This window comes from Hypomesus nipponensis, chromosome 18, assembly GCF_054491055.1.
Source record: "Hypomesus nipponensis isolate SF chromosome 18, ASM5449105v1, whole genome shotgun sequence".
In the NCBI taxonomy this organism is placed as follows: Eukaryota; Metazoa; Chordata; class Actinopteri; order Osmeriformes; family Osmeridae; genus Hypomesus; species Hypomesus nipponensis.
The window spans coordinates 9,329,714-9,353,785 of NC_140378.1; the positions used below are offsets into that span (position 1 = coordinate 9,329,714).

Genomic DNA, 24,072 nt, shown 5'->3' on the forward strand with positions numbered 1-24,072 from the left:
GTATGATTGTTTTTTTGTGGGACTAGTACTGTTTTAACCTTATTTTAGCTGAACAAGGGAAATTTACTTTGATAATAGACAATAGCAGATCTAAGGTCGTGTCGTTGTGCCAGGTCATCTGTTGTTACAGTCTCTGTGGGCTTGAATACGCATTTGGCTGATGTTTAGTTCAGAGACTTTGCCTACGTGAGAGCAACAAGCTACGCATATCACTGGCTTTAAGCGTATCTGTTCTCTCACTTTTCACCGGCTAAACACCGGCCGGCGAAATGGAACGACACACCCCCACAAATTTGAAGAAGAAGAGTGATTGACATATCCAAACTACCCAATCCACTGTCTCTTCGCAGTGGACGCGTGCCAAAATTGAATGTTTATGTATTCGAAGAGCCAATAGACATCAATTGGAGGTGGGGCATCGAGAATCTCTCCTGCTTGCACGCGCAGGGGAGTGGGGGCGTATTATTCTTTTAGAGGAAAAAAGCAAAACATTCTTTTATTCCTTACCGGTTGGCTTTTGGGGTGTCCCGGTTGGTGGAGAAGTCTTTACAATAGAGTAGAATAGAGTAGCTGAATGTCAGACATCGTTAGTAGAATATCCTAATAAATGTATTTAATTCCAGCCTTCTGCACTAAAATCTATAGAAAGCTGGCAACCTTTCTTTAGTAGTCTACAACTTGTCCTGCCTTATTATGAATTCAAAACGTCTGTCAGACAACTCTCCTGTTGGAATAAGGGTTGGTGCATCGAAACAAGCGGATATTGACAGCCATGCAAACGGTACCAAAATACGCGACATGAGCGTCGCTTCAGCGGACAGTAGTGTCCAACTGGCATGCACAAACGGGCCCACATCGGGATCTGTCCTGTACACCATCGTGCTTGACGATGGTTCTTTGAGGGAAGTTACAGACAACAACGTCGCTCTCAATGGGACTAAGCAGGGAGACAGGAGACAACTGGACATGAAAAAAGTAGGTGTTATGTTTTCAAAATTGCTGTGTGTGAAATTGTGTGACAAAACGAAAAACAAGAATATTGAAAGGAATAGAAACCTAAAGTATACGGAATTAAGATAGATTAGACTTAATGTAGAAGAGTTACATGTTGTTTCTATCATATTTTGCAACAGTTATTTGGTGCTACGATGTTGCCAAATCCTGGCTGCTGCTCTGCCTTAACAACTGCAGAGCAGTGGCACTGTGACATTTGAAGCAGCTAACGTTTATTGCATTACTGTCCTACATTCGGAAGTTAAAATCTTACTTTTCACGTCTTCCGTAAATATGTACAATTGATTTTATTGAATATCATTTGCTAAAATGGCCGCTCATTTCATGTTCAAAGTTTAAAGGAAAGGGGGTTGGTACTCAAAAGTAATTTCCCCATCCCCCATAGCGAGAGTGAGCCAGATCTGAAGGGGAGGGACAAAGTTTTGAAGTATTTTTTCTTCTGACATTTGAAAACCAAGTGAACACACTGAGTTTAGCCAAACATGAAGAGTTACAAATTAAGTCAACAAAGTATCAGACAGTGTTATATTGCGAAAGGCACATGGAACCTCATACCCTATTTTATTTGATCACACAAAAGGAACTACTTTATGAGGATCTGCCTGATAATGATGGGTTTACTAATATAAAGGTTTTTCTGAATTGGGTTGATTAATCATATCAGCCTTTCAAATATAAACATGTAAGAGTCTGAGCGAGAGTGGATGTGAATCTGATGGATTCTTGTTGACAGTGCCTCCTAATGGCTGCAAACATTCAATGACAAAGTTTTTATATGACCACAAACAAAATGAGATTTGAGTGTTCCCTTTCTTTCAGACCATCTGTGGTGGCCATGGCGACCAGAAAGACGCAGGTCCAAGTGGGGTCCTCAAGAGGGCCAGTCCCACACACTGTCTCATTTTAAACGGTCAGAAGTCAGATGGACTTATGCAGTGTGACACCAGGCTGGCAGGGAAACATCTTGAGGTGGTCAACGGTTACCAAGCAGCCCAGGGCCAGAAGATCCCACCTGAAGAGAGACACCCTCTCTCCTCATCCCACATACCTGTCCCCAGACACAGGTAGGACTCATGTTTAGTACATGGTTACTACCTTCTCTAGTACACATCTACTCAGTAGTTATACACATTTTTTAACACATTTTGTTTTTAGGTCATTATATAACTATGAATGGCTGAGACATTTGACATTTGAAACACATTGTAATTGTGACCATTCACAAGGTGGATTTCTGTCTAGGTTATTTATGTACAAGTCAATTTAAGATAAGGCTCAAGGCATAGGGTGTTTCACCATAATGAAAGGCCTAGTCATGTATAAACGGTGGGATAGCATGGAATTCACCCCCTGGCTCTAAATGTAGTTGAGACATGAAGAGTGTGAGGTTGGCCTGGTCAGGTGACCACGTTAGTGTTCCATCCACAATAGTCCCCAGAGGACCGGAGGGAGGCAGAGGAAGGCTGAAATGACTCAGGCCTGTGTGGGTGTGGACTGATAAAGTCTGAATTCAAACAAATCTTAATGGGATACTGGGCCTGAAAATATGGCCTAATGGGAGTATGCCTCATTAAACCAATCAATAGCTTGTGGTACTTTTTATCTGACAAACACACACAAACACACACTCATGCACACACCCACACACACTCACAGCGCTGATGTATTGTGCTAGATTCTTTGATAGTGATCACCTCTGTGTCATGTGCTTGTCTCTATGAAATGCAGTGCTTTATGCAGTGTTGAGCACCTTCCCTTGTCATTGTGATAGTAAACACACACACAGAACTGTGCCAGACAGTGTGTGTGTGTGATAGTGATCGGCTGAGGTAGCACAGACTCTGAGGCAGCACTGACTCACTTGACACTGCTCCCTGAGGCAGGAGCAGCAGCAGAATCGTGTCCAGGGACTCATCCAGCCAGCGCTCTGATAACACTGCTTACATCATTGGGGTGAGGTCTGGGGACAGCTGCAGGCTCCACTGGTTATGAAGCACTTCTTCTTCATTTATAAGATTTCGACTGGTTGTAACAATTACCCATGAAAAGTCTGTGCTGGAAGGAAAAGGGAAAGAAGTAGAGAGGGTCTGTGTATGTGTGTGTCTTTGTATGTGTGTGGGTGTGTTCTGCTTAGGGCAGTAACAGCGCGGTTATAAATTAACAGAACACCCTGAGGTGGTAGTTGGAACTGGAAAGTGCTCTTTTTAAATCCACTGAGGATCCTAATGCAGTAAGTTGACTATGCTGCCTCTAGAGGATGATAGGGGGTCCCTCAAGATCCTGATCAAAGACAGTGGTCAATACTTAAATACTTAAACACATTTGAAAGTGATCTGAAGACTAGGAAATAGGAGCTAATCAATAGGGTCACATTAGCAACAAAGGCCTCTTTAAATGTGGATTTGATGTAATATAAAGAGATCACTTCTATGATTTCTCTGGACCGCCAGCCAAGGTTTGTAGTGGTTCTGGGTAAGTAGACAAGGAGCAGTCAACATGGAGGGTAGAAAACCATTTCAGATCGAGGTGAGAGGTGAACATGGCAGCTGTGTCACTCTGTTACTCACACACTCACACACTCTCACACACACAACTAATTTAACCCCCAAACATTTAACCCTCACACACACTCCACTGTTGGCTAAAGAGGGCATGTTCGATCTTGCGTATGTCCTGGGGATACCATGTTGTCATACATGACAGCCTGCATGTGAATGTCACATGGTGACAAGGGAACCAAACTACTCCTCACATCCTAACCGTCCCTACTCAGCACACTCTAGTCTAGAGCAGGATTTACAGCAATATATCAGCCAGTCAATCAACAGATTTAATTTACAGATGGAATGTAATCCATTATTTAATATTTTATTAGAAATGTGTGTTTTCAGATTTCCTGTTTTGGTGGCCGAGACACTGACCTGAGTCGCCAGACAGTTTGTTACACATATCCATCTGGGAAGTTGTCCTTGGAAACAGTTTGGAAAAGGGCAGGCACTTTCAAAAAGACTTGGCAGGTGATTGGATGAACCATCTGTCTGTCACTTTCTATCACAGTCTATAGCTTGAACCACACCTGTATCTGCCTGGACGCTGATTGGTCCAAAACACTGTGATTGCTGGATAACTTGGTGGTGGTTATCTTGGAGCTCGGCAAGATGGATTGTAGCGTGTTCGTCATCTTGTGAATCCAGCTTCCTTGCAAGGGTAGTGACACAGTGGGATAACTGGAAGAGTATGAGGATGGGCGGGGCATTGGTCAGGGTCAGGTACTGCAGTCTTGCTCCAGTCCCTCCATTAAATCAGTTATCTGTTGATGATCACAGTGCTGAGCTTGGAACCTAATCTTCAGGGTGTGTTGATGACTCTGACATTTTTTCCTATAAGATCTGTCACCCACATGTGCTGTTTTGTAATTCAAAGCTATTGATTGAGGTCAGGACTAAAGAGGCTGCAGGTTCTCCACACGTGCAGAACACTAGAGAACATTGTGTTTTATTGCTTTATGGTCTGGTTAACAGTACCTGGTGTTGCACTTTATGGATCTGTCCTCACCTCCTCCCACCAGCCAGCTGTCACACTTGGGATTTTCTGCTCGGACAGTGGGTCAAGCACCCAGCCTGTGTGTGTGTGTGTGTGTGTGACTCACTCACCATGTGCATCTGTTTCACCATGTGTTCCGTTTACAGGAGTCCTACAGATTGCTACTTTGTGGACAGTTATTTGGTGTCAGCAAGATGTCCACAGCTAACAAACACATGGGTTGTGTCCGTATGATCACATAGCATCTGGCTATGCTACATTGCAGATATGCACATTGCAGATAGCTAATGTGGTTGCCGTGTCAGCCTTGTTAGATTGTAGCTGAGTAGCTTCACACACGTCTGGGATGTTTATTGAGGTCGCTGTTGTGTCAGTGTCGTTACTGTAGGCATGTCTGGACTAGTCTCTCTAAAGGGTTGACATGAAGCACTTGTCAGGGACGTTATCAGTGTTGGATACAGCACAGTGACAACAGAACACAAGTGTGAAAGAAGCATAAAGAGCTGAGAGCAGCTTTCTGTTGTGAAATGTTTGATCTTCTCATCTGTCCTCTGCCAGGTTTTGTCATTAGGGCTGATGCAGCCTCCACAAGGCTAGGGGGGCTGGAGTTGGAAGAGACTGAATCTTATATAATCTAACTGCTTTGGCTTCAGGTCAGTCAGCTAACATCAAGGCCTCCGCCATGTCCCCCCCTAACCCTCCCAGTGTGAGTGCGTGGGTGGAGGTGTGCCATTACATGTACACTAGCACATCAGCAGTATGCCAGGAAGAAAAAAACAAATTCAAACAATGTCACTTGTAGTCTCCCACCCCTGGACTTTGTAAAATGTTCTTAGAAGACAAATGTAGGACGAACCTGCTGTCTGTGCAAACAGAACCTAACAAAGAGTTATCACAAGCACTGAGCGGTCAAAGGTCAGCAGCAGACGGACAGGGCGGGGCATAGGAGAGTGCTCGGCTGCTAGCATGCGTCTGTCACAACCGGCATGTCAGCTCCACTATCTGGGATACGTGCAACATACTGGAGACCAACCCGGACTGCAGCATGCCTCCCTGTGGTCCTGGTCCTCCCAGCACGAGGGGCGGGGCTTCTGCCCACCTGGGGTATCATTACTGACTGGGTTAGACCAGCCCATATCTCCAAGATTGACTCTGAACTCTCCTCTGATTTGATCACAAGATTTAACCCACAAACAGAAGCACTTTCCATTGAGTGAAAGGGTGTTTAGGGTGTGTGGTTTGTTGTGTTTTAGCGAGACAATCCGCTGACTGAAAGTGAAGACGAGAACTGAAATCAGTTTCATGACTCCAAGGAGTGGGAGGTAGGAATGCTCTGTGCCTGTCGTTGGGGGTTCTGTTGCAGCCTGTGTCGTGATGCACACAGCTCAGCACTTCCAATAGGGTTTCTGAAGTTGGCATCCCAAGACTTCTTAATGGTGGAGCTCTCCATACGTGTCCATCTTCCATCGTACGTGCTTCCTAGGACATCTTATTCCAACAGCCCATCGAGTGCACAGCCGCAGTGGTGCTGTTACAGTCCACTGGATCTGTGAGTGAGGAGTTGGGGGGGTGGGGTTTGGAGGCGTGGGGGGGAAAGAAGAGGAAACTGATGTTGTGCAACACCAATCCCAACCCTGCTAAATGCTTTATAGCTCCCTCACCCACGCTAATACACACTTATATAAGACCTCCTGATCAGTCTTATGACAGTTAGCAGACATTTCTCTCTCTCTCTCTCTCTCTCTCTCTCTCTCTCTCTCTCTCTCTCTCTCTCTCTCTCTCTCTCTCTCTCTCTTTTCTCTTTTTCTCTCTCTCTCTCTCTCTCTCTCTCTCTCTCTCTCTCTCTCTCTCTCTCTCTCCCTCTCTCTCTTTCTCTCTCTCGCATTTTTTTCTCTCCCGTTCTGTTCTTCCACCCCCTCCTTGTCAGACAAGCAACAGCTGCTCCTTGCCTTCTATCCTCTCCCCATTTCACTGTCTCTCTCCCACATTTCTCATCTTTCTTTTTGTTTCTCTGAAGCTTGGACTCTTTTTCACCCCTCGACCCCCACCCCTTCTCATTCTCTTAGCCAGGCATCTCATGGTGTACAGCTATGATGTTTCCAGTGGTCAGTGCTAGGCTGGTGTTAGATGTGAAACCGTCTCCATGTGTGGTTGTGAAGAATTTGACCAGTTTGCAACTGGTCAGAAACTGTCAACAACATCAGATTCAGGAACAGGCAGTACCGTACATGGTGAGCATGTTTACAGTAGAGATGAGGGGATCTGTAAACTGACGAAAAGCCTCTCTCCATCTCCTAGTCCCTGTCCTGTAGCCCGTCTGCCCTGCCACTGTCCATCTCAAAGACGTCACAGTCAATCCTGCTGAAAGCCAGGGGATGAGGACCCTCTGAGCAACTCCCCCTCTGGCTTCCAACACTGCCTCAATATCCTATCTCTAAGGCACACACACACACACAAACACACGCACGCACACATGCACAAACTTACAGATGCCCCCGCACACACAAACACACAGTTTCTTGACCCGTCTAGGCCTTGCGTAATTCAGCATCATAAGTCAAACCAGTCCCTTGATGACAGGAGGTGAAATCCAGGCCAGCCTGAAAAGGGCAAGTCTGAGTCCTCCCTTCTCTGTACTCAGACACTGTGCAGCCTGCTCACCTAGCTGTTTGGACTTGAAAGTTAGCTAGGGGGTATGACTTTGTATGTGTGTGCGGTTATGTGTGTGTTTGTGTGTGTGCTCTAACATTGCACATTGTTAATCCAAATTCCCTCTACCCTTCCGCCATACCCTCAGTTGCCCCCTCCCACTACCACGAAAACCTCGACCTCAGATGACTAGAAACCTGTTAGAGTGGTTCTGCTGGCTCAGCTGCCCCCCCCCCCTGCAGGTGACTACATAATGCTTGATCTTGCACCTTCAGCAGACATTACTAGTCAATGACATCCCCATATGTCCCCGCAGGCTTTACAACTTAAACTGATCCACAAATCAGTAAAGATTTAGTTGAGGAGTATTGTTGAGTATTGACTCTCCCTTGACACTGATTGGTAGAATGAACAGTGATAATGTTAATCCTATCATTACTATTATCTGTACTATCCTAACAAAATAGTTGACCACTGACTTTGTATTAATGATACATTTCCGATACAGATTCTGTATTATAATGCAGTCTTGTGAATCTATTCTCACTCTCTTCTTCTTCTTTCTCCTTCCCTCAAGTATTCTCCTCTCACCTCTAACAGGGAATATAGCTTTAAAAAAAAATCTGATTTCAAACAAGAATCTCTGAGTCCTGCTCTCCTCTCAGTCCCTGTTCACCTGCTGTATTAGCTCCACAAGCTCACAGAGAGAGAGAAGCTGTCTACATCAGTTTTGTTGTTGTTTTCTCTCTCTTTCCTCTCTCTCTCTTTCTCTCTCTCTCTCTCTCTCTCTCTCTCTCTCTACCTATCTCTCTCTCATATATATAACAGAGAGACAACATATATACATATATATATATATATATATATATATATATATATATATATATATATATATATACATATATATATATATATATATGTTGTCTCTCTGTTTCTCTCCTCAAAACTAGTTGTCGAGAAGTCTAGAGGGATATTCCATCAGAAAGGCTCATTTGAACAGTGGGCACTCTCCGGTACCCCTGCTCCACTGCCAAGATAACATGGAGATATCCGGCCAAGGGAGGCTCAGAAAGTAGCCGTGCTTAATCTTCCACTGGTGTATTCCAGTATCAACAAGTCACAGCACAAAGAGCTGCGTGTGTTTTGTGTGTGTGCGTTTTTGTATATGTGTGTGTGTGTGTGTGTTTGTTGGTGAGACAGAGCAGAGCCTTCCTGCCTATGGCCTTCAGACCTGTCTTTTGCACATGTATAGTGTTATGATAGCACCTTGAGCGCGTGTGTGTGTGCCTGTTTTCCCCGTCAACCTGACAGATAGGTCAGCCTGTCAACACGTTTGGAAAACAGGGAAAGAAGAATTAACGGTAAACCCTTTTATACCGTGTATTTTTGGTGAATAGATGTACAACAAACAACCGCTTATTCCTCAGACCGCCACAGTTCCTGAGGTTTGGTTTGTGGTTCTGCTGAGCCTGGTCTCTTCCTGGGGCTTGGATCCGGTCTGGACCAGAACCGGTCAGTGTAATATACCAGTCTGTTTACCCTCACTCTGCTGCTCCGCTCTGCTTGCCTGCCATAAGTACACTCCATAGAGAGAGAGAGAGAGAGAGAGAGAGAGAGAGAGAGAGAGAGAGAGAGAGAGAGAGAGAGAGAGAGCGGCAGAGGAGTTAGAAAGGAAGAACTGATTACGTTTTGTAAATAGGGAGAGAAAAAAACAATGTGAGAAAGATACAAAAGGGAAAGTCAGTGTGGATGTTCTCATGTTACCCTGGCCAAGTCCACTTACCTTCAAAACCTTTCTTGGGTTGTTGTTGTTGCGTTCCCAGAGCAGCTGTTGTTGGTTTTGATGCTGTAGTTGAATGTTGTGATCAATACACGTAATCCCTGTGTTTGGTTGTGGGGGCTGGGAGTGGAGCAGGGTGTGTGTGTCGCTGACGAGTCGTGGCTGCTGGGAGGGAGAGGTATCTGTGGGTCAGACAGCAGCTATTCAAACACACACAAGCCATTTTGGGTCCCTCTACCCTGGCCGGCAGGCTGTCCATGTTAGGTTATGGCATGACCTATGCTAGCAGCATCTGCTAATCTGTTGTTGACAGCGATGTAGCCATCCAGGTCGTGTTTATAACAGCCATCAGTAGAATAGATAGGTATCTCTTTAGATCCCCATCAATGGATCACAATTAATAGATCCCCATCAATAGATACCCTATAGATACCCATCTATAGCCTTTGATGGCTGTTGAACTGTGCCCCCTCCCAGTCTAAATGACTGAGTGGCTCCATGTTGTGGTGTGTTGTGGCTCTGGTGTGCTCTAGTCGAATCCTCTCCTGTTCTCTGGAGCGCTTCTCTGCTGATAGGAAGATGGAGGGGAGGAGGGAGTCACTAGCCCCACCACATGCTAGGGGTGCCATCATAGACAAGCTTTGTGACTTAAGGTGTACCCTTCCCCATTTAAACAGGCCATGCATGTATCTTGACAAAAACACACAAGGTTAAGCATAACCTACCCACACAGACGGAACTAGCACACAGTTATCTCTCTCTCTTCACTCTTAGTCTCTCTCTCTCTCCCTCCCTCTCTCTCTCTCTCTGTTTGTTTGATTACTTCAGCTGTTTAGCCTCAGATGTTTCCAAGGCTGTTTATTTCAGCTCTGTGTTTACACTAGGAGGCCCTGAGCAGGAGCTGTCACAGATCCTCACACAGCCCCCCCCCCCTCACACACACACACACGCGCGCACACAGATGCACACATACATGCACACATACACGAGCGAGAATACATGCATGTAGACACACAGTGATACACTCCCAACATGGATATTGCATGTTTGTAGAATTTTAGAGTGTGAATCTTAGTTTGGTTTTGAAAGGATAGAATCTAGAATGAACTATCCCTCTTACTGTCTTTCTTTCTCTCTCTCTCCTTTATTCTATCTCTACTGAGCCCCCACACTTCACATCCATGTGAAGGAGTGAACAGTCCTTTCACTAGGAGCCCAGGAGGTATTTGGCGGCGTGAAAAGAGAGTTAGGGAGAGTTGGTTCGAAGCAAGGTTCTTGGTCGGCTGTAACAAACACAGGAAACCAGGGCAGAGGCCTGCTCTAGCTGTGATGGCATGGCAGAGGGAGAAATCATCCCTGGAGACGCCCAGAGGGAGGGAGGGAGGGAGGTAGAGACAGAGAGAGAGAGAGAGAGAGAGAGAGAGAGAGAGAGAGAGAGAGAGAGAGAGAGAGAGAGAGAGAGAGAGAGACAGAGAGAAGAGAGAGAGAGAGAGAGAGAGAGAGAGAGAGAAAGAGAGAGAGAGAGAGAGAGAGAGAGAGAGAGAGAGAGAAGGGAAGGCGAGGGATACTGATTGATTGCATACTAACCACTCAGTCCTCTTCCTCTAGTTCTGTGGTTAGGTTAAGAGTCTCTTTTCCTTGGTTCAGATCTAGACTGTGTGTTTTTGTTCTATTTCCTGTAACTCTCCTCCCTACTCCCCACAGCCAGAGAGTGAGTTCCAGGCCTCATCTTTGACGAGATGCAGAGTGAGCTTTGTTGTTGTTACTTGATATCCACCATTTTGTTATGGTTTCCTTTAACACCCGGAGTACAAAAGAACCTTAAATTATTCATCAGGGCTTTGAGACGACTATGCAGGTCAGCATCTCTCAAGTCCAACAGCCCTCATGCATCAAATTGAGTCGATTTAAATTGAGTTTCCATGTGCATTGTAATAAAGTACTTTTATGTGGAGATGTGGAGTCATGACTTAAATTGGAACCAACAAGTGTCTCTGCAGTAAGGAAATCATGTTTTCACTAGAATAGTTATCAGCTCAACAAAAAATAAGGCTGCAAAAAGAGAATGCCCTGTGGTCACATAGCAACACTGTGGCTATTGGAATAGAGGTGTTACCATAGCTACAGGTTAACCTTCAGTAGTGTGTTGCTTGACACCAGACTGGTATGGCTGTTGGCTGTTGGCTGAGTCAGCATAGAATGAGGCTTTACTCTTGCTCTACTGAACACTTCTAAACACTCTACTAAACACTGTACTGAACACTCTACTGAACACTCTACTGAACACTCTACTGAACACTTCTGAACACTCTACTGAACACTCTACTGAACACTCTACTGAACACTCTACTGAACACTCTACTGAACACTCTACTGAACACTTCTGAACACTCTACTGAACACTCTACTGAACACTCTACTGAACACTCTACTGAACACTCTACTGAACACGCTACTAAACACTCTACTGAACACTTGACTGAACACTACTGAACACTACTGAACATTCGACTGAAAACATTAGCCCCATCTGAGGGCTCCTTTGAGCACTTGACACTGAACACCACAGGGGAATGATGTTTTGACTGTGTCTATCTGGTGTTCTGGCTCAGCACAATGGTATGGGTTGTTTGTGGGCAGGCCCTTAGGCTACAGATAGCACTTGAGGATTCAAAAGCCTTAGTGTGTGTATACTGAATGGTGGACATTAATGCCCAACTGAGCCTAAATGTTGTCTGTCAGTGAGGTCTATAGATAGCCGTCCTATAGGAGCCACAGCATGTGTTGACCACAGTGCAAGTAGGAAGAGTGAGACAGCACAATTCCATGTTGGACCTTTGAGTAAGATTGGGTTTGACTTTCACAAAGAAATATCCCATCCATAGCAAAAGACTACCAGTCAAGCTAATGGGACAAACAGAGGGGAAGAAAAGAGGTGAGAGAGAAAGGAGGGAAGAGAGTAGATTATTGGTGTACACATGCAGATGACTGAACTGTCACTGCCTGCAGAGAGAGATAGAGGGAGGGAGTGGAGAGGACGTTACGTAACATGGCAGAGGAAGGGGGGCTGTGGAAAGGAGGGAGGGGTTCTATTCTTAGGGGAGGTGGATGGGGCAGCTGGCCATAGTTGCAGGGTAGCTGGGAGAAGGGGTGGAGGAGGAGGAGGAGCAGGAGGGGGCAGAAAGAGGGCCACATTTCCTGTAGGCTCTCTGTCCTCTCTACACCAATCATGTTTCAAGAAAAGAATTCAGAGAAAGAAAGAGGGAATGAGAGAGAGAGGTGGAGACGTTTGGTGTATTATCAAAACACACATTAGTGAGAAATACCATGTGTGGATAATACTATGCTCAAATGGTGTATGTGTGTGAATGGGAGAAGAAACATGTTTTAGAAATGAATTCATCTCGGGACCATCACTGTGTGTGTGTGTGTTTATGCCATTTTAAGACGGATGGGAAGTTTTTTTTGTATCCCTTCCCCCATTACCCAAGGTCACAAGTATCAGGCTCCATGTCAGTCTCAGCAGCAGCAACTGTCAATGAATGACACACACGCACACACACAAACTCGCATACACACACGAAACACACCAACATGCACACACATACACACACGAAACACACCAACATGCACACACATACACACACGAAACACACCAACATGCACACACATACACACACAAAACACACTTCATATTAACACACTCACATTAACACCCTTAACAATAACAGGCCTACCAAAACGCACTCACTTGCTTCTGTTTTCCCTGTATGAGCTCCATGTTTATGTTTCCATACAGCCTAAGCTTCAGTCTTGCTTAGAGTGATTGGTCTTACTTACCTATGTTGACTCCAGCCCATACAGGATAATGTTGGGTTAGATGAAGCTAGTGACAGCTGATTCAGCAGATTTTTGAAGACCGTTTCTTCGTCTTTCTTCTGGTCTCCTTCTTCGGGCTCTGTGTGTGCTCTATTAAAGTGTCTGCAGTAGCCTCTTTCTAGCTCCTGAATGGAAGTGACTGAGAGCCATGGCCTAGCTTGGCCCTGTGTGTACTGGAACCTCCTTGGGCAAAACAGGGACGAGAGAAGGGGGAATGAGTGTATGAGGAGGAGAACAATAGACTAGTCAGATAGCGGCGTAAAGACACCCAGGAAGACTTTCTAGGGTTTATTGAACCACAAAAATGCTTTTGTGACTGGCAAACTTTTGGTCATATGGGTTTGCTGGTTTCGGTGTATTTGCTTTTTTTTGCTTGTGTGTGTGTGTGTGTGTGTGTATGCGGGTGTTTGAGAGTTAACTTACAGTGTGCACATACAGTTGTGCATTTCTGTGTTTGTGTGCGTAAGTGTGTGGTAGTTTCTTGTGAGCTGCAGTGTGTGTGTTTTAGTGTGTGTGTGTGACCACGCAGGCACAGCATGGCACTGTCTGGTGATTTATACTGAGTCAGTAACTGAAGCAGCCCTGCCTGTGTTTTATATAGAGTGGAACAGCCCCATCTCCAAAACAACTATTTAGCACAGGACACGGGTGTATTTCCTTCAACATACACACAAACACACACTTTCCAACTGCCTAGCTTTCAATCTACTGTGTTTGAGAACCTGAAGTTAGTTTTTAAATCAATCGAAGTGATAAAGTAAGAGTTTTTAACTGCTCTTTTTGCTCCTGACGATTAAATAGCTGCTCTGTAATCTATGTGTGTGTGTTGGTGTTTTTGTCTGATTTCGCATGACTTGTTCACTTAAGCTGCCGTATCAGCTGTCATGCTGCCAAAGGGGCGCGTCCGGACCAAGTCAAGGCCAGAAGAAGTGGGCGGGAGGGAGGGAGGAAGGGAAAGAGAGGGGAAGGGAGGGATGGAGAGAGGTACGGAGGGAGGGAGGGAGGGAGGGAGGGAGGGAGGGAGGGAGGGAGGGAGGGAGGGAGGGAGGGAGGGAGGGAGGGAGGGAGGGAGGGAGGGAGGGAGGGAGGGAGGGAGGGAGGGAGGGAGGGAGGGAGGGAGGGAGGGAGGGAGGGAGGGAGGGAGGGAGGGAGGGAGAAATAGAGCTCGGGAGGCGGGAGGGGGGGAGAGAGCACGTATTCTAGTGTTCAGGCTGCCTTAGTCCTCGCTGCTCACTCCAACCTGCTGTGTGATTGCATGCACATACACTCACACACATGAGGGTGAAGGGGAGAAGACACATCCATTAATAAAGTGGTGTAATACCTTCGGGAGGAGACCAGCTGTGTTACTACAAATACGCAGTCTCAAAGTGTGTCAGCAGTATGCTTGTAATGTAACTACCTGTAGGAATGGTGTCGGTACTACAGTACTGTAAATACCTCAGGTATGTGTGTTAAAGAGGGTGAGATGATGGAGGGCAAATATGTGTAGGAATGCAGTGTGGATTGGACTGTGTGTGTGTGTGTGTGTGAGAGAGAGAGAGAGAGAGGGAGAGAGAGAGAGAGACAGAGAGACAGAGAGAAAGAGAGACAGAGAGAAAAGGTGTTCTAAGTGTCAGGTTTCAATCCTAACTTTCGTGGGTGACATAAATATACCACAGTTAATCGGAGGGCCCTGTAAACATGGGGATGGTGCCCCGCCCTGCTCTCTGTTGACAGTGTGGTTCTTAGCTTTACACCAACCCAAAATAAAACCCAGGAAGAGTACAGATGGGTGCAGTGGTGCTGTACAGCAGTATTTGTATTTTACAGCATTAACTGCAAGTTTCCCTCAGAATCAGCAGTGAAGAAACACACACAGAGAAGGTGTGTGTTTGTGCACACGTGTGTGTGTGTGTATAAATATGTTTAAAGCGAGTCAGGTTATTATCTGTGTGGGTCTTTTCTTGATTCCGCTTGTGTTGACCATCTGTCCGTGTGACGCCTAATGTAAACATTGATACAGGATAAAGTGTGTCTTGTTTAGTGCCAGCAGTATTACCACAGGAGCTGTTAAACTGCAGGCCAAAGGTGTCCATCTTTAGGTACTACCTAGAAGTTGCACGCACACCCCCCCTCTACACACACAACCAGGCTGTGTTTCGGTAAAAATCAAGTCTGGTGGTGTCGGGAAACCCAAAGAAATGGAATGACTCAGTCCCAAGATATTAAGAGGAAGGAGTGTGTTAACAACTACATCTGTGTGTATGTGGATGCAAGTGTTTGTGTGTGTAGGTGTACACATTCTGGACTGATCGAAGGAACAGGCACCACTAACACAGCATGACTGAACAATCCTAGTTGTTTAATTGGAGCAAATCGACAGACAGTCTAACCTTGTTTCTATCGCCAATCCTTCCTAGATAACAGAGTATCACTGTGTGAAACTGGACACATCTTATCTTTTGATCTGGACCCAGCGAGTGTGTCAGTGTGTATGTGTTTTCAGATGCTCTGCAAATGAACAACACACTCATGCAAAGCAGCTTGCCTTGTGTCCAGTACACACATGCAGGCACATCATGTGAAAAATGAGGTCTGTGTGAGTAAGAGCTGTTTGTGTCTGTGTCTGTCTGTGTGTTATATTAGGAGATTGCTTCACATCTGATGCATTCCTCCCAGATCTCTCCCCATCCAACCATTACGGCTCGCTGTTGGAAGCTGACCCAGTTAAAGGAGAAATACAGAGGTTTTGTCAGCTTCTCTGTGCGTGTGTGTGTTTTATACAGAAGTTCTCTTTAACGTGGTATCATGTGTAAGTGTGGAGCGATTTACCACACAACTTTTGGTGCTGTTCCAGTGTATGTTTGTAGTCTTACTGAAGTTTTGGCTGTGTTTGTGTGTGTGTGTGTGTGTGTGTGTGTGTGAGAGAGAGAGTGGATCTTTGCCAAGGCTTAGGGCTTGGCTGAGAACGCGCTTCAAACCAGTTTGCTCTGGTTGTGTAGTTGAGCAGGACCGGGTGGGAGCAGGGCCTCTTAAAGCTGCAGAACGTTTGTTTGTGTGTGTATGTGTATGCTAAGTGTGTATGTTTTTTACTTTTGCATGTAGTAAATACTATTGCCGTATATACATTTGTTCCATCAGTTTTACTGACTCAGAGGAGATTGTAGTGTTGTTTGAAGAAGAGATCTCTACTGTATTTCTGATCACAATGTTACTGGTTACTGGAGAGTCTGTATTTGTTATTGGATTATTGTCTCTCAAAGACTACCCTGTTTAATGTGTGTGTTTTTGACTGGACGTTTGTGTGTTCAGTCGTCCCAGCCAGTCTGAGCTAAGTGGGCAGTGGAGCTCTGCTGGGGATAGGCCCCTGCTTGGTAAAGGGAGGTTAAACCAAAACGGTATCTCTACTTTGATCTACTCTCACTCTTTCTACTTCTAACATTCTTCTTTTATGTAATCCCCCACCAGCACACCATCCTCCTACAAAGCAATGTCATGGAAATATAACCCAATCCACCAACACATAAACACACACCATAAACACACAGGTCTATAGCTATGTAGATCCATATTTATGTAGATAGTGAGCGCATACTGTGTCTCTGTGGCAACTGGTATGATAATATTACATTTCTGTGGTGAAAGTGATGTTTGTTTTGACTGAAGGTTTTTAAAACAGTATAAAATGAATCGTTATCTTGTCAAAGGAAAATTTCAGCAATCACAGGGGACTTGACCACAGTCTTTATTATTGTACTGGAATTTTCCACTACATGCCATAAAACTGTTTGTTATTTTGTCTAAAGAAAGCAAGGTCTTGTGTCAGGAACTGTGGTATTTAACCACCCTTTTTGTGGTTGCCAGGTTTATTTGCAGTATAGGTACTGTGTTTATTTTGTTCGTCAACAGTGTGCCCATGGAGGGTAAAATGGCTGTGTTTTTGTATGTGTTGCAGGAAACTATCAGGTCATGCTGACAAGGAAGTGATGGCTGCTACCGTCCTGACCAGCCTCTCCACTTCCCCCTTGGTCCTCAACCCGGCCTCTGCAACCACAGGTAGGAGCCCAGAGAACACCCACCTTACCTCCTCCCAAACCACCCACCCACCCCCCTAACCTCCCTGGTACACTCCCTAACTGATCCAGACTGGAGTAAAAACAGTTTAGGAACTAAAAACTGTTTCTGACTGACCCAACGGTGTCCAGTTGGGTGGTCTGGAGCTTGGTTTTAGCAGAAGTCTTTTATTGTAGTTAATGTTTACCAGAGCCGACCTCTTCCTGCCAACTGCCTGGCCTTGCCCCCGTCGTCATGGCTGCTGTAGCCGTAGCCGCGTCATGCGTCATTACCACAGCAGTCATCACCCTGGCGGTTATCTCCGTGCCAACCTGGGTAGACGGGCAAAGTCCTATGCTCTATTTATATCTCAGCTGAGCGTCGTCATGCCAGTCCCCTGCTCTAGGTTTGTTTTTGTTTTTATGTGATCAAACGAAAACAGGCAGCAATAGGGCAGAGTTGAAGCCCTCAGAGTGGGGCTGTTTAGGGCCCTGCCAGACCCAGGGGATGGAAAGACAAGGGAGGCTTGGGCTCAGGGGCAATCCTCCAGGGCCTGGATACAAGCTGGCCTGGAGGAGCCACTCAGAGCTGATGGTGGGTCTGCTCTGGGGCATCCGAGAGGGGCCAGCTTGGTTATGTCATCAGTCCTCATTGAGCAGAAAGACCTTGTGCTCTTGTTGTCCCCTGATAAAGCTGCCTAACACTTCTGCCCTCCTCCTCTCATCCCCTGCTTATGCCAGGGAGATTTGAACTGATCTGCGGTGGACTCACATACAGTCACACACACACAACTGAACTTTTGACCGAGTGGAACTCTACATGAACTCTTCACACGTTTTATTATAATCATAATTTTCACAAATGTGTATGACTGAGAGAGATGTTGTCTCCTCTGGGTATTAGAGCTTTATGTGAATGGGTCTATATGCGGGACCTCTTATAGCATCATCCTATATAAGATAATCCCCTCTGCCCTCATTGGATGGTTTCATGGATGGTTTAGGTCTTATCTTTCATTTCATCTACTTGTTATGATGTCTTAAAGGATTAGCTGTAGCGCATCGGTCAAAAGGCCATAGTTCAGGGGTATTTAGGCAAGGGGTGACTGTATCACACTGTGGTGTATTGTGTTTGGTGGAGTGACTGGGCTTCTCCTATCTGTCTAGCTGCAACCCTCGAGGCAGCCAACAGGGGGTGGAAGGAGGCCCTGTCAGCCAGCTACAGCAGCTCCACCAGTGGCAACTGGAGCTGGGATGCCAGCGACCAATCTGTGCCCTCCACGCCGTCTCCGCCTCTCTCCAACGACACCAGCAAGAGTTTTCTCCTCTCTTTCCAGGGTGACGACATCATCCAGGATGTCACTGAGATCACGCACTTCCTGTTTGAGGACCCCATACCCCGGAAGCGAAAGGTAGGGGTGGATTATGGGTTCAGGGGTGTGTCGTGTTCTGACCTCTCCCTGAGAGGGAGCGGTGGGGTTTGAATGTGAGATGGTCCACAGGAATAGGAAGAGTACAGCCCCTCCTAGGTTCCTCTCCACCAATGAGATCGCTTTGTTTTGGGGTGCAAAGTTCCCTGATCCTTGATGCCAGGGTCTCCGAAACGTCTGCATAGTAAACATATTTCAATTGATTTAGGATATTCTGACAGTACCTTGGCGTGGAGCGACGCTGCCTGTCTTCTTCCACGCCTCCGAGGGGGAGGAAGTGCCTACTCTCTCTTCCCCCCTTTTCTCCTCTTGTCCTTTCATACCATGGAAGCAGTCCAGAAGGAGGAGGTGGTTTCAGTATCAAGAATCCTTTAAACTCCTCGGATGGGAGCAGGTGGGATTTGAGAAGAACGGAGGGAGGGGGTGTAAAAGAGGAGGAGGAGTGGGGAGGAAAGAAAGAGAGCTACACGAGCAGAAGGACGTGGAGGAGGTGAAGTGTCGGGCTGGAGGAGTCTCCCAGGTCACCTTGCTGGCTCCTAACCAGAAGAACGTGCTAGCACTTCCTTGACACAGCAGCACCAGACAGGGCAGGAGAAGGTGTACAGAATACAGGTATCAGCCTCCGTGCAGGATCCCTCCCTGCCTGGCCTGCTGGAGTCCTCCCCATCCCCTCACCCTCGCAGGCACACTGACTCACTCTACGCTCAAGTAGCACTGAGAGGATTAGCAACTTGGGTAATTACAAAATAATTATTGTAATGGTTTATTGATGAGGAACAAATCCTTTAAACTTTCAGTCTTCTGTGATGGGTGGAACCCCGGAGATTTGCTTTGACTCAAGTGTGACATGGGATGTGTGGTAATAGAAGGACCTCTTTCACATGTTAGTACCACCAGACATCTGAGGACATGCTTATGACACAAGGCATAATCATTTTGTTCAATCATTGTCCGAAGAGAGATTCAAGACCATAACTATGTGCCTGTCAAAACAGCTAAGATTGAACAAGTTAGGCAGTGAAGGGTTAACGCAATCAGGCATAGACCTGTTCCATTATCCTCTCTCTTTTCTTTCATCTTTCTTTCCTCTCCCTTGTTCCTCATGCTCTCTCTCTCTCTCCTCTGGAAGCTGTTGAAAGATAGCTCACGCCCACCTCCTTTCATTAGTGCAAATGCAGGTCCCAACCCGCCTGACACCCGCCCCCATCCCTCCACCCCTCCCCTCCCCCCCCCTCCCCCCCTCCCTCCCCCCCCCTCCCCCCTCCCTCCCTCCCTCCCCCTCCCTCCCTCCCTCCCTCCCTCCCCCCCCTCCCCCCTCCCTCCTCCCCTCCCTCCCTCCCTCCCTCCCTCCCCCCTCCCCCCCCCTCCCTCCCCCCTCCCTCCCTCCCTCCCTCCCTCCCTCCCTCCCTCCCCCCTCCTCCCTCTCTCCCTCCCTCCCTCCCCCCTCCCCCCCTCTCCCCCTCCTCCCTCCCTGGCAGAGACAAACCATCTTCCATCTTCTTAGAACAGATGTGAGAGTAGAAGGGATTGATAAAGAGTTGTCATCTTTTTTTAGATATATTTCACATCAAAGTGAAAGGAACAGCTTTCTGAGCAGTATCTTTTTATGGTGTTGAAAGGATGCAGTGTGTGTGTGTGTGTGTGTGTATGTGCATTGTGTGCCCAAGGTCAGTTAAATCCCACAGTGGAGATTATGACCATTGAAACATTATGGGCACTTAAGCACTCTTGGCCTCCACCCCCCTCAAAATGTTTACTTAAGGATTATGCCTTTATGCCCCTGAGCAGGAGAACAAGTAAGGGAGAGATGCAGAGAAATCAAGCTAGACAGACATAGTGGGTGAGAGAGCAGAGGAGAACTTCATTTCGGATTGGTGTGCATCCATATTTGTGTATTACTCACTGTTAACCAATCCCACATTCATGGGGCTGGTTGTATGGTATCATTATTCCTCACATTGATGCCCTCTATACGCAGAATCACATCCCAGTCTCAGATAGGTGTGGTTGTTTGTCTGTTTGCAGCAGAATCTACAGTTCTACACTGATAACATCTGCCGGCCTCTGGACCTTGGTCCTTCAGCATGATAGCTCTCTCTGTCTGCCAGGAGCCAAGACCAGCCCTCAATAGACATGACCCCAAGGGTCCTACTTTTGGATTGCTCAGATCCCTGAATTTTCTGCCAGGAACCCTGGGTACCATGCCTATATTGATCCTGATGGTGCAGTACTCAGATCTGACCAGGGGTGGCGCTGTGTTTCTTGTGTGTTTCAGAACTCCATGAAGGTGATGTTCAAGTGCTTGTGGAAAAACTGTGAAAAAGTCCTCAGCACCTCCTCAGGAATCCAGCGGCACATCCGCACTGTCCACCTGGGGTAAGCCACCAATCACAGAGCAGACACACAGGACAACAGACCAATCAAAACATCCGATATACTTCACCAGAGTCCATGTACCAGAACCCCAAAAACGTGTATGACTTGTCGGGTGTAGTATGTCCTGAGGAGTTAATCAGACTCATTCAGGTCACCCAAATTGGTGTTCCCCCAGGCGAGGGGTCCTGTCTCCTAGTCTTGTATCAGGTGCCATGAAGCGAGATGCTTTCCTGTCAGAGGGTTTTTATAGCCTACTGTTGCTACCCTGCTCTCTCTCTCTGTAGCCCGGGTGGGAGGGTGGTTTGGTACTGGTCATAGATCAGGTTTATACCCCCTCTACACTACACCCCAGAATGCCCGGGGTTAAGATTAGAGGAAAGCATCTGATTCCAGCTCCAACATGGCTCTGGAACTCAAAGAACTGGACATTGATGCCCCCTGCTGGTTGAATACAGTGTAACCTTCCCACTGAAAAAGTCAGATTTTGTCTGTGTTACTCGTACTTGGCCATCAGAAACGCATGTATCTAAACTGCCTCAAGCTATTGTGGTGATTTCATAAATCATCATAACTCATGGGGGCTTTCAGCCGTTTCCTAACCAGGATCCATCTGCTGCTCAACATGGTCCTTTGTCTTCTCCTCCAGGCGCAATGTGGACTCTGATTACAGTGATGGGGAGGAAGACTTCTACTACTCAGAGATCGAGGTGAACATGGACAGCCTATCAGAGGGCCTGTCCAGCCTCACGCCCACCTCCCCCACCACCGCTGGCCCCCCTCCTGTCTTCCCCCTGTCCTCCGTCAACGTCCCCCACTCCGAGCCCTCCCACATCTCCATCCGAGGAGGACAGAGCCACCCTCCCAGTCTGCTCAGCCAATCAGCTCCCTCAACACTCTGCCACATCCGCACTGACCACGCCTACCAGGTAAGGCCTCACGCACACACACACACACACACACACACAAAAAAATATACATACACACCCTTTGGCTTCTTGAACCCAACTGTACAGTTGTATGCTGTATAGATGTTGTGGACTGGCTAGTCCTGCTACTGAGGCTAGTGTTGAATGTCCGTTTCGTGGCACAAGGAGGCTGCTTCCCATGTATTGTGCCTGGTTCATTTTAGGCAGAGCAATAGGAGGCTTAGCTTTACTGACAGATGCTTCTTTGGTTGTCAAGTTCACAAAGCGGTCCAGCCCTCCTCTTCTCTTCACCAATACTCTTTTCTTGTTTTCTCCGGTTTCCAAATCCTTTCATCCTCACTTCTTTTGACTTCCATCTTTCTCCCTCATTCTTGTCCTCTGTCTGTTCATTCATTCGTCCCTCCTTCCATCTCTATCTCTCCATCCGTCTCTCCCCGTCTCACCTTGTGTGGTGGTGCTGTGTGTGTGTGTTGCAGGCCACAGCTCCAGTGAGTATCCCAGTGTGTTCGGAGCTGGCTGGGCCAGCCTCTGGCCGTGACATCAGTGTCTCCTGGCAGTCCCCTCACACCATTTTTAAAGGCTTACCGGTGAGGCTTACCAGGATTCACCCTCATATCAATCACCCCTTTTTTCTTCTTTTCCCCACACCCGGTCTCTTTATGTATTCCACGGCGTTCAGTCTGGTTTCGACCTCCCTCCCTCCCTCCTTTCCTTCTTCTTCTTTGTCTCTTTCTACTAACTCTTGCTTCCTTTGCTCTCTATGTCCATGGACCGGCCTCTGCCTTAGCCCCTGCCTCAGTCTCTGCCACAGTTTCTGCCTCAGTCCCTGCCCTAGCCCCTGCCTCAGTCTCTGCCACAGTTTCTGCCTCAGTCCCTGCCCTAGCCCCTGCCTCAGTCTCTGCCTCAGTCCCTGCCCTAGCCCCTGCCACAGTTTCTGCCTCAGTCCCTGCCCTAGCCCCTGCCTCTGTCTCTGCCTCAGTCCCTGCCCTAGCCTCTGCCTCAGTCTCTGCCTCAGTCCCTGCCCTAGCCTCTGCCTCAGTCCCTGCCTCAGTCCCTGCCCTAGCCCCTGCCACAGTTTCTGCCTCAGTCCCTGCCCTAGCCCCTGCCTCAGTCTCTGCCTCAGTCCCTGCCTCTCTGGTATGTGTCCAGGTCTTCATTGTGGTACTAAACTCAGCCAGTGTTGAGTGTAGACCAGTAGCACTGGATGGCCACCGAAGGAGAAATTCAAATGCATGTGGAGTCAGAGAAAGCTGCTGTGATTGGTTACAACATTTCCTGTGGCTTGCATCCTTCAGGGTCCTCTGGCTCAGGTGAGGTCAGTAAGCATTGGAGAGAAGAGGCAGCCTGCCCCCAACATCCACACCACTGTTAGCAAAAGCCATGCTTCAACAGCCCTCTCACCCAAACCTACCCTGGGAACCAGGTAAAGCTGTGTGTGTGTGTGTGTGTGTGCGTGCATGCGTGGGCTAGTATGCCTGTGCCTTGTGTGTGTTTGTCCTTGCTCGGTGAACTGTGGAGTGGTGTACCTGCTCTTACTTTGTATCATTGCCTTGTTGCCTAGGAAACCCCGGGGGGAGGCAAAGAAGTGTCGGAAGGTGTACGGCATGGAGAAAAGGGACATGTGGTGCACAGCTTGCCGCTGGAAAAAAGCCTGCCAGCGATTCACCGACTAAACCCCCACCATCCGCTCATTGCTGAGATGAACTCTCCCTCTGCCAGCGTTTCACTGAGGTGGACTCTTCCACTGAAGAGATTTAAGGGGTTTCAATTTGATGAAGCTCTCAGGGCACTGCTTCCCCCAGCCTACCTGGGGTCTGTCTGCTCGGCTCGCTTCTCCTAACCCTCAGAAAGAAGACAAACTGATGAAAAAAAAAACTATAAAAGAAAAAATCTTTACGAAAAAGAACTTCTGATTTTAACTAATTGGAACAATGAGATGGAACAATGTTCAAAAGTGGTTCAGAAGTCAAAGATTTGTTTTGTACTAATGATTTTTCCTGCCTCCATCAGAGGGCAGTGGTTGAAGATTTCAGATAAGCTTTTGTTACTCAACATGTTCTTTACTGGTCAGAGAACCATGTCATATACTGTGTTCTGGGTTTCTTCATGACAATTTGTTGGGATTTCAAGCTAACTGATGTTTGTCAAAGCATCTTTTTACAATTTCTGTGTTTGACTGTCAAAGGACAACAAATCAGCCAAAGGAAGAATCATTGTCTCTTTGAAGCATTGTAGCTTTGCACAATCTTGTTTAAGGCATCACAACCAGTAGCAAGATGTTAGGTAGCGGATAATGCACAGCTACAAAGCTATACTTTGAGCTCTCTAAATAGCAATTGAAATACACTATCCTACCCCGTTGCAGCAACATTTCCATTACATATTATAATAGTTTTTTCTTTTATCCTTTCTATAGAGAAATATGCACCTTAAACAAATTA

The 24,072-nt window shown here is 46.9% G+C and overlaps 1 protein-coding gene across 2 annotated transcripts; it reads left to right on the plus strand.

The window, feature by feature from the left end:
- Positions 1-427: 427 nt before the first annotated feature.
- Positions 428-23,766, plus strand: slc2a4rg (SLC2A4 regulator). 2 transcript variants are annotated; one of them, XM_084680002.1, is made up of 9 exons: positions 428-975; positions 1,834-2,078; positions 16,803-16,903; positions 18,067-18,311; positions 20,605-20,705; positions 21,352-21,631; positions 22,108-22,218; positions 22,927-23,054; positions 23,193-23,766. In XM_084680002.1, exons 1-9 carry the CDS (start codon positions 694-696, stop codon positions 23,302-23,304), a joined length of 1,605 nt encoding a protein of 534 aa, XP_084536128.1. In that variant the 5' UTR covers positions 428-693; the 3' UTR covers positions 23,305-23,766. The 2 variants fall into 2 exon arrangements, with proteins under 2 accessions (XP_084536128.1, XP_084536129.1); XM_084680003.1 differs by lacking the exon at positions 22,108-22,218 and having other exon boundaries at positions 429-975.
- The last annotated feature ends 306 nt before the right edge of the window (positions 23,767-24,072 follow it).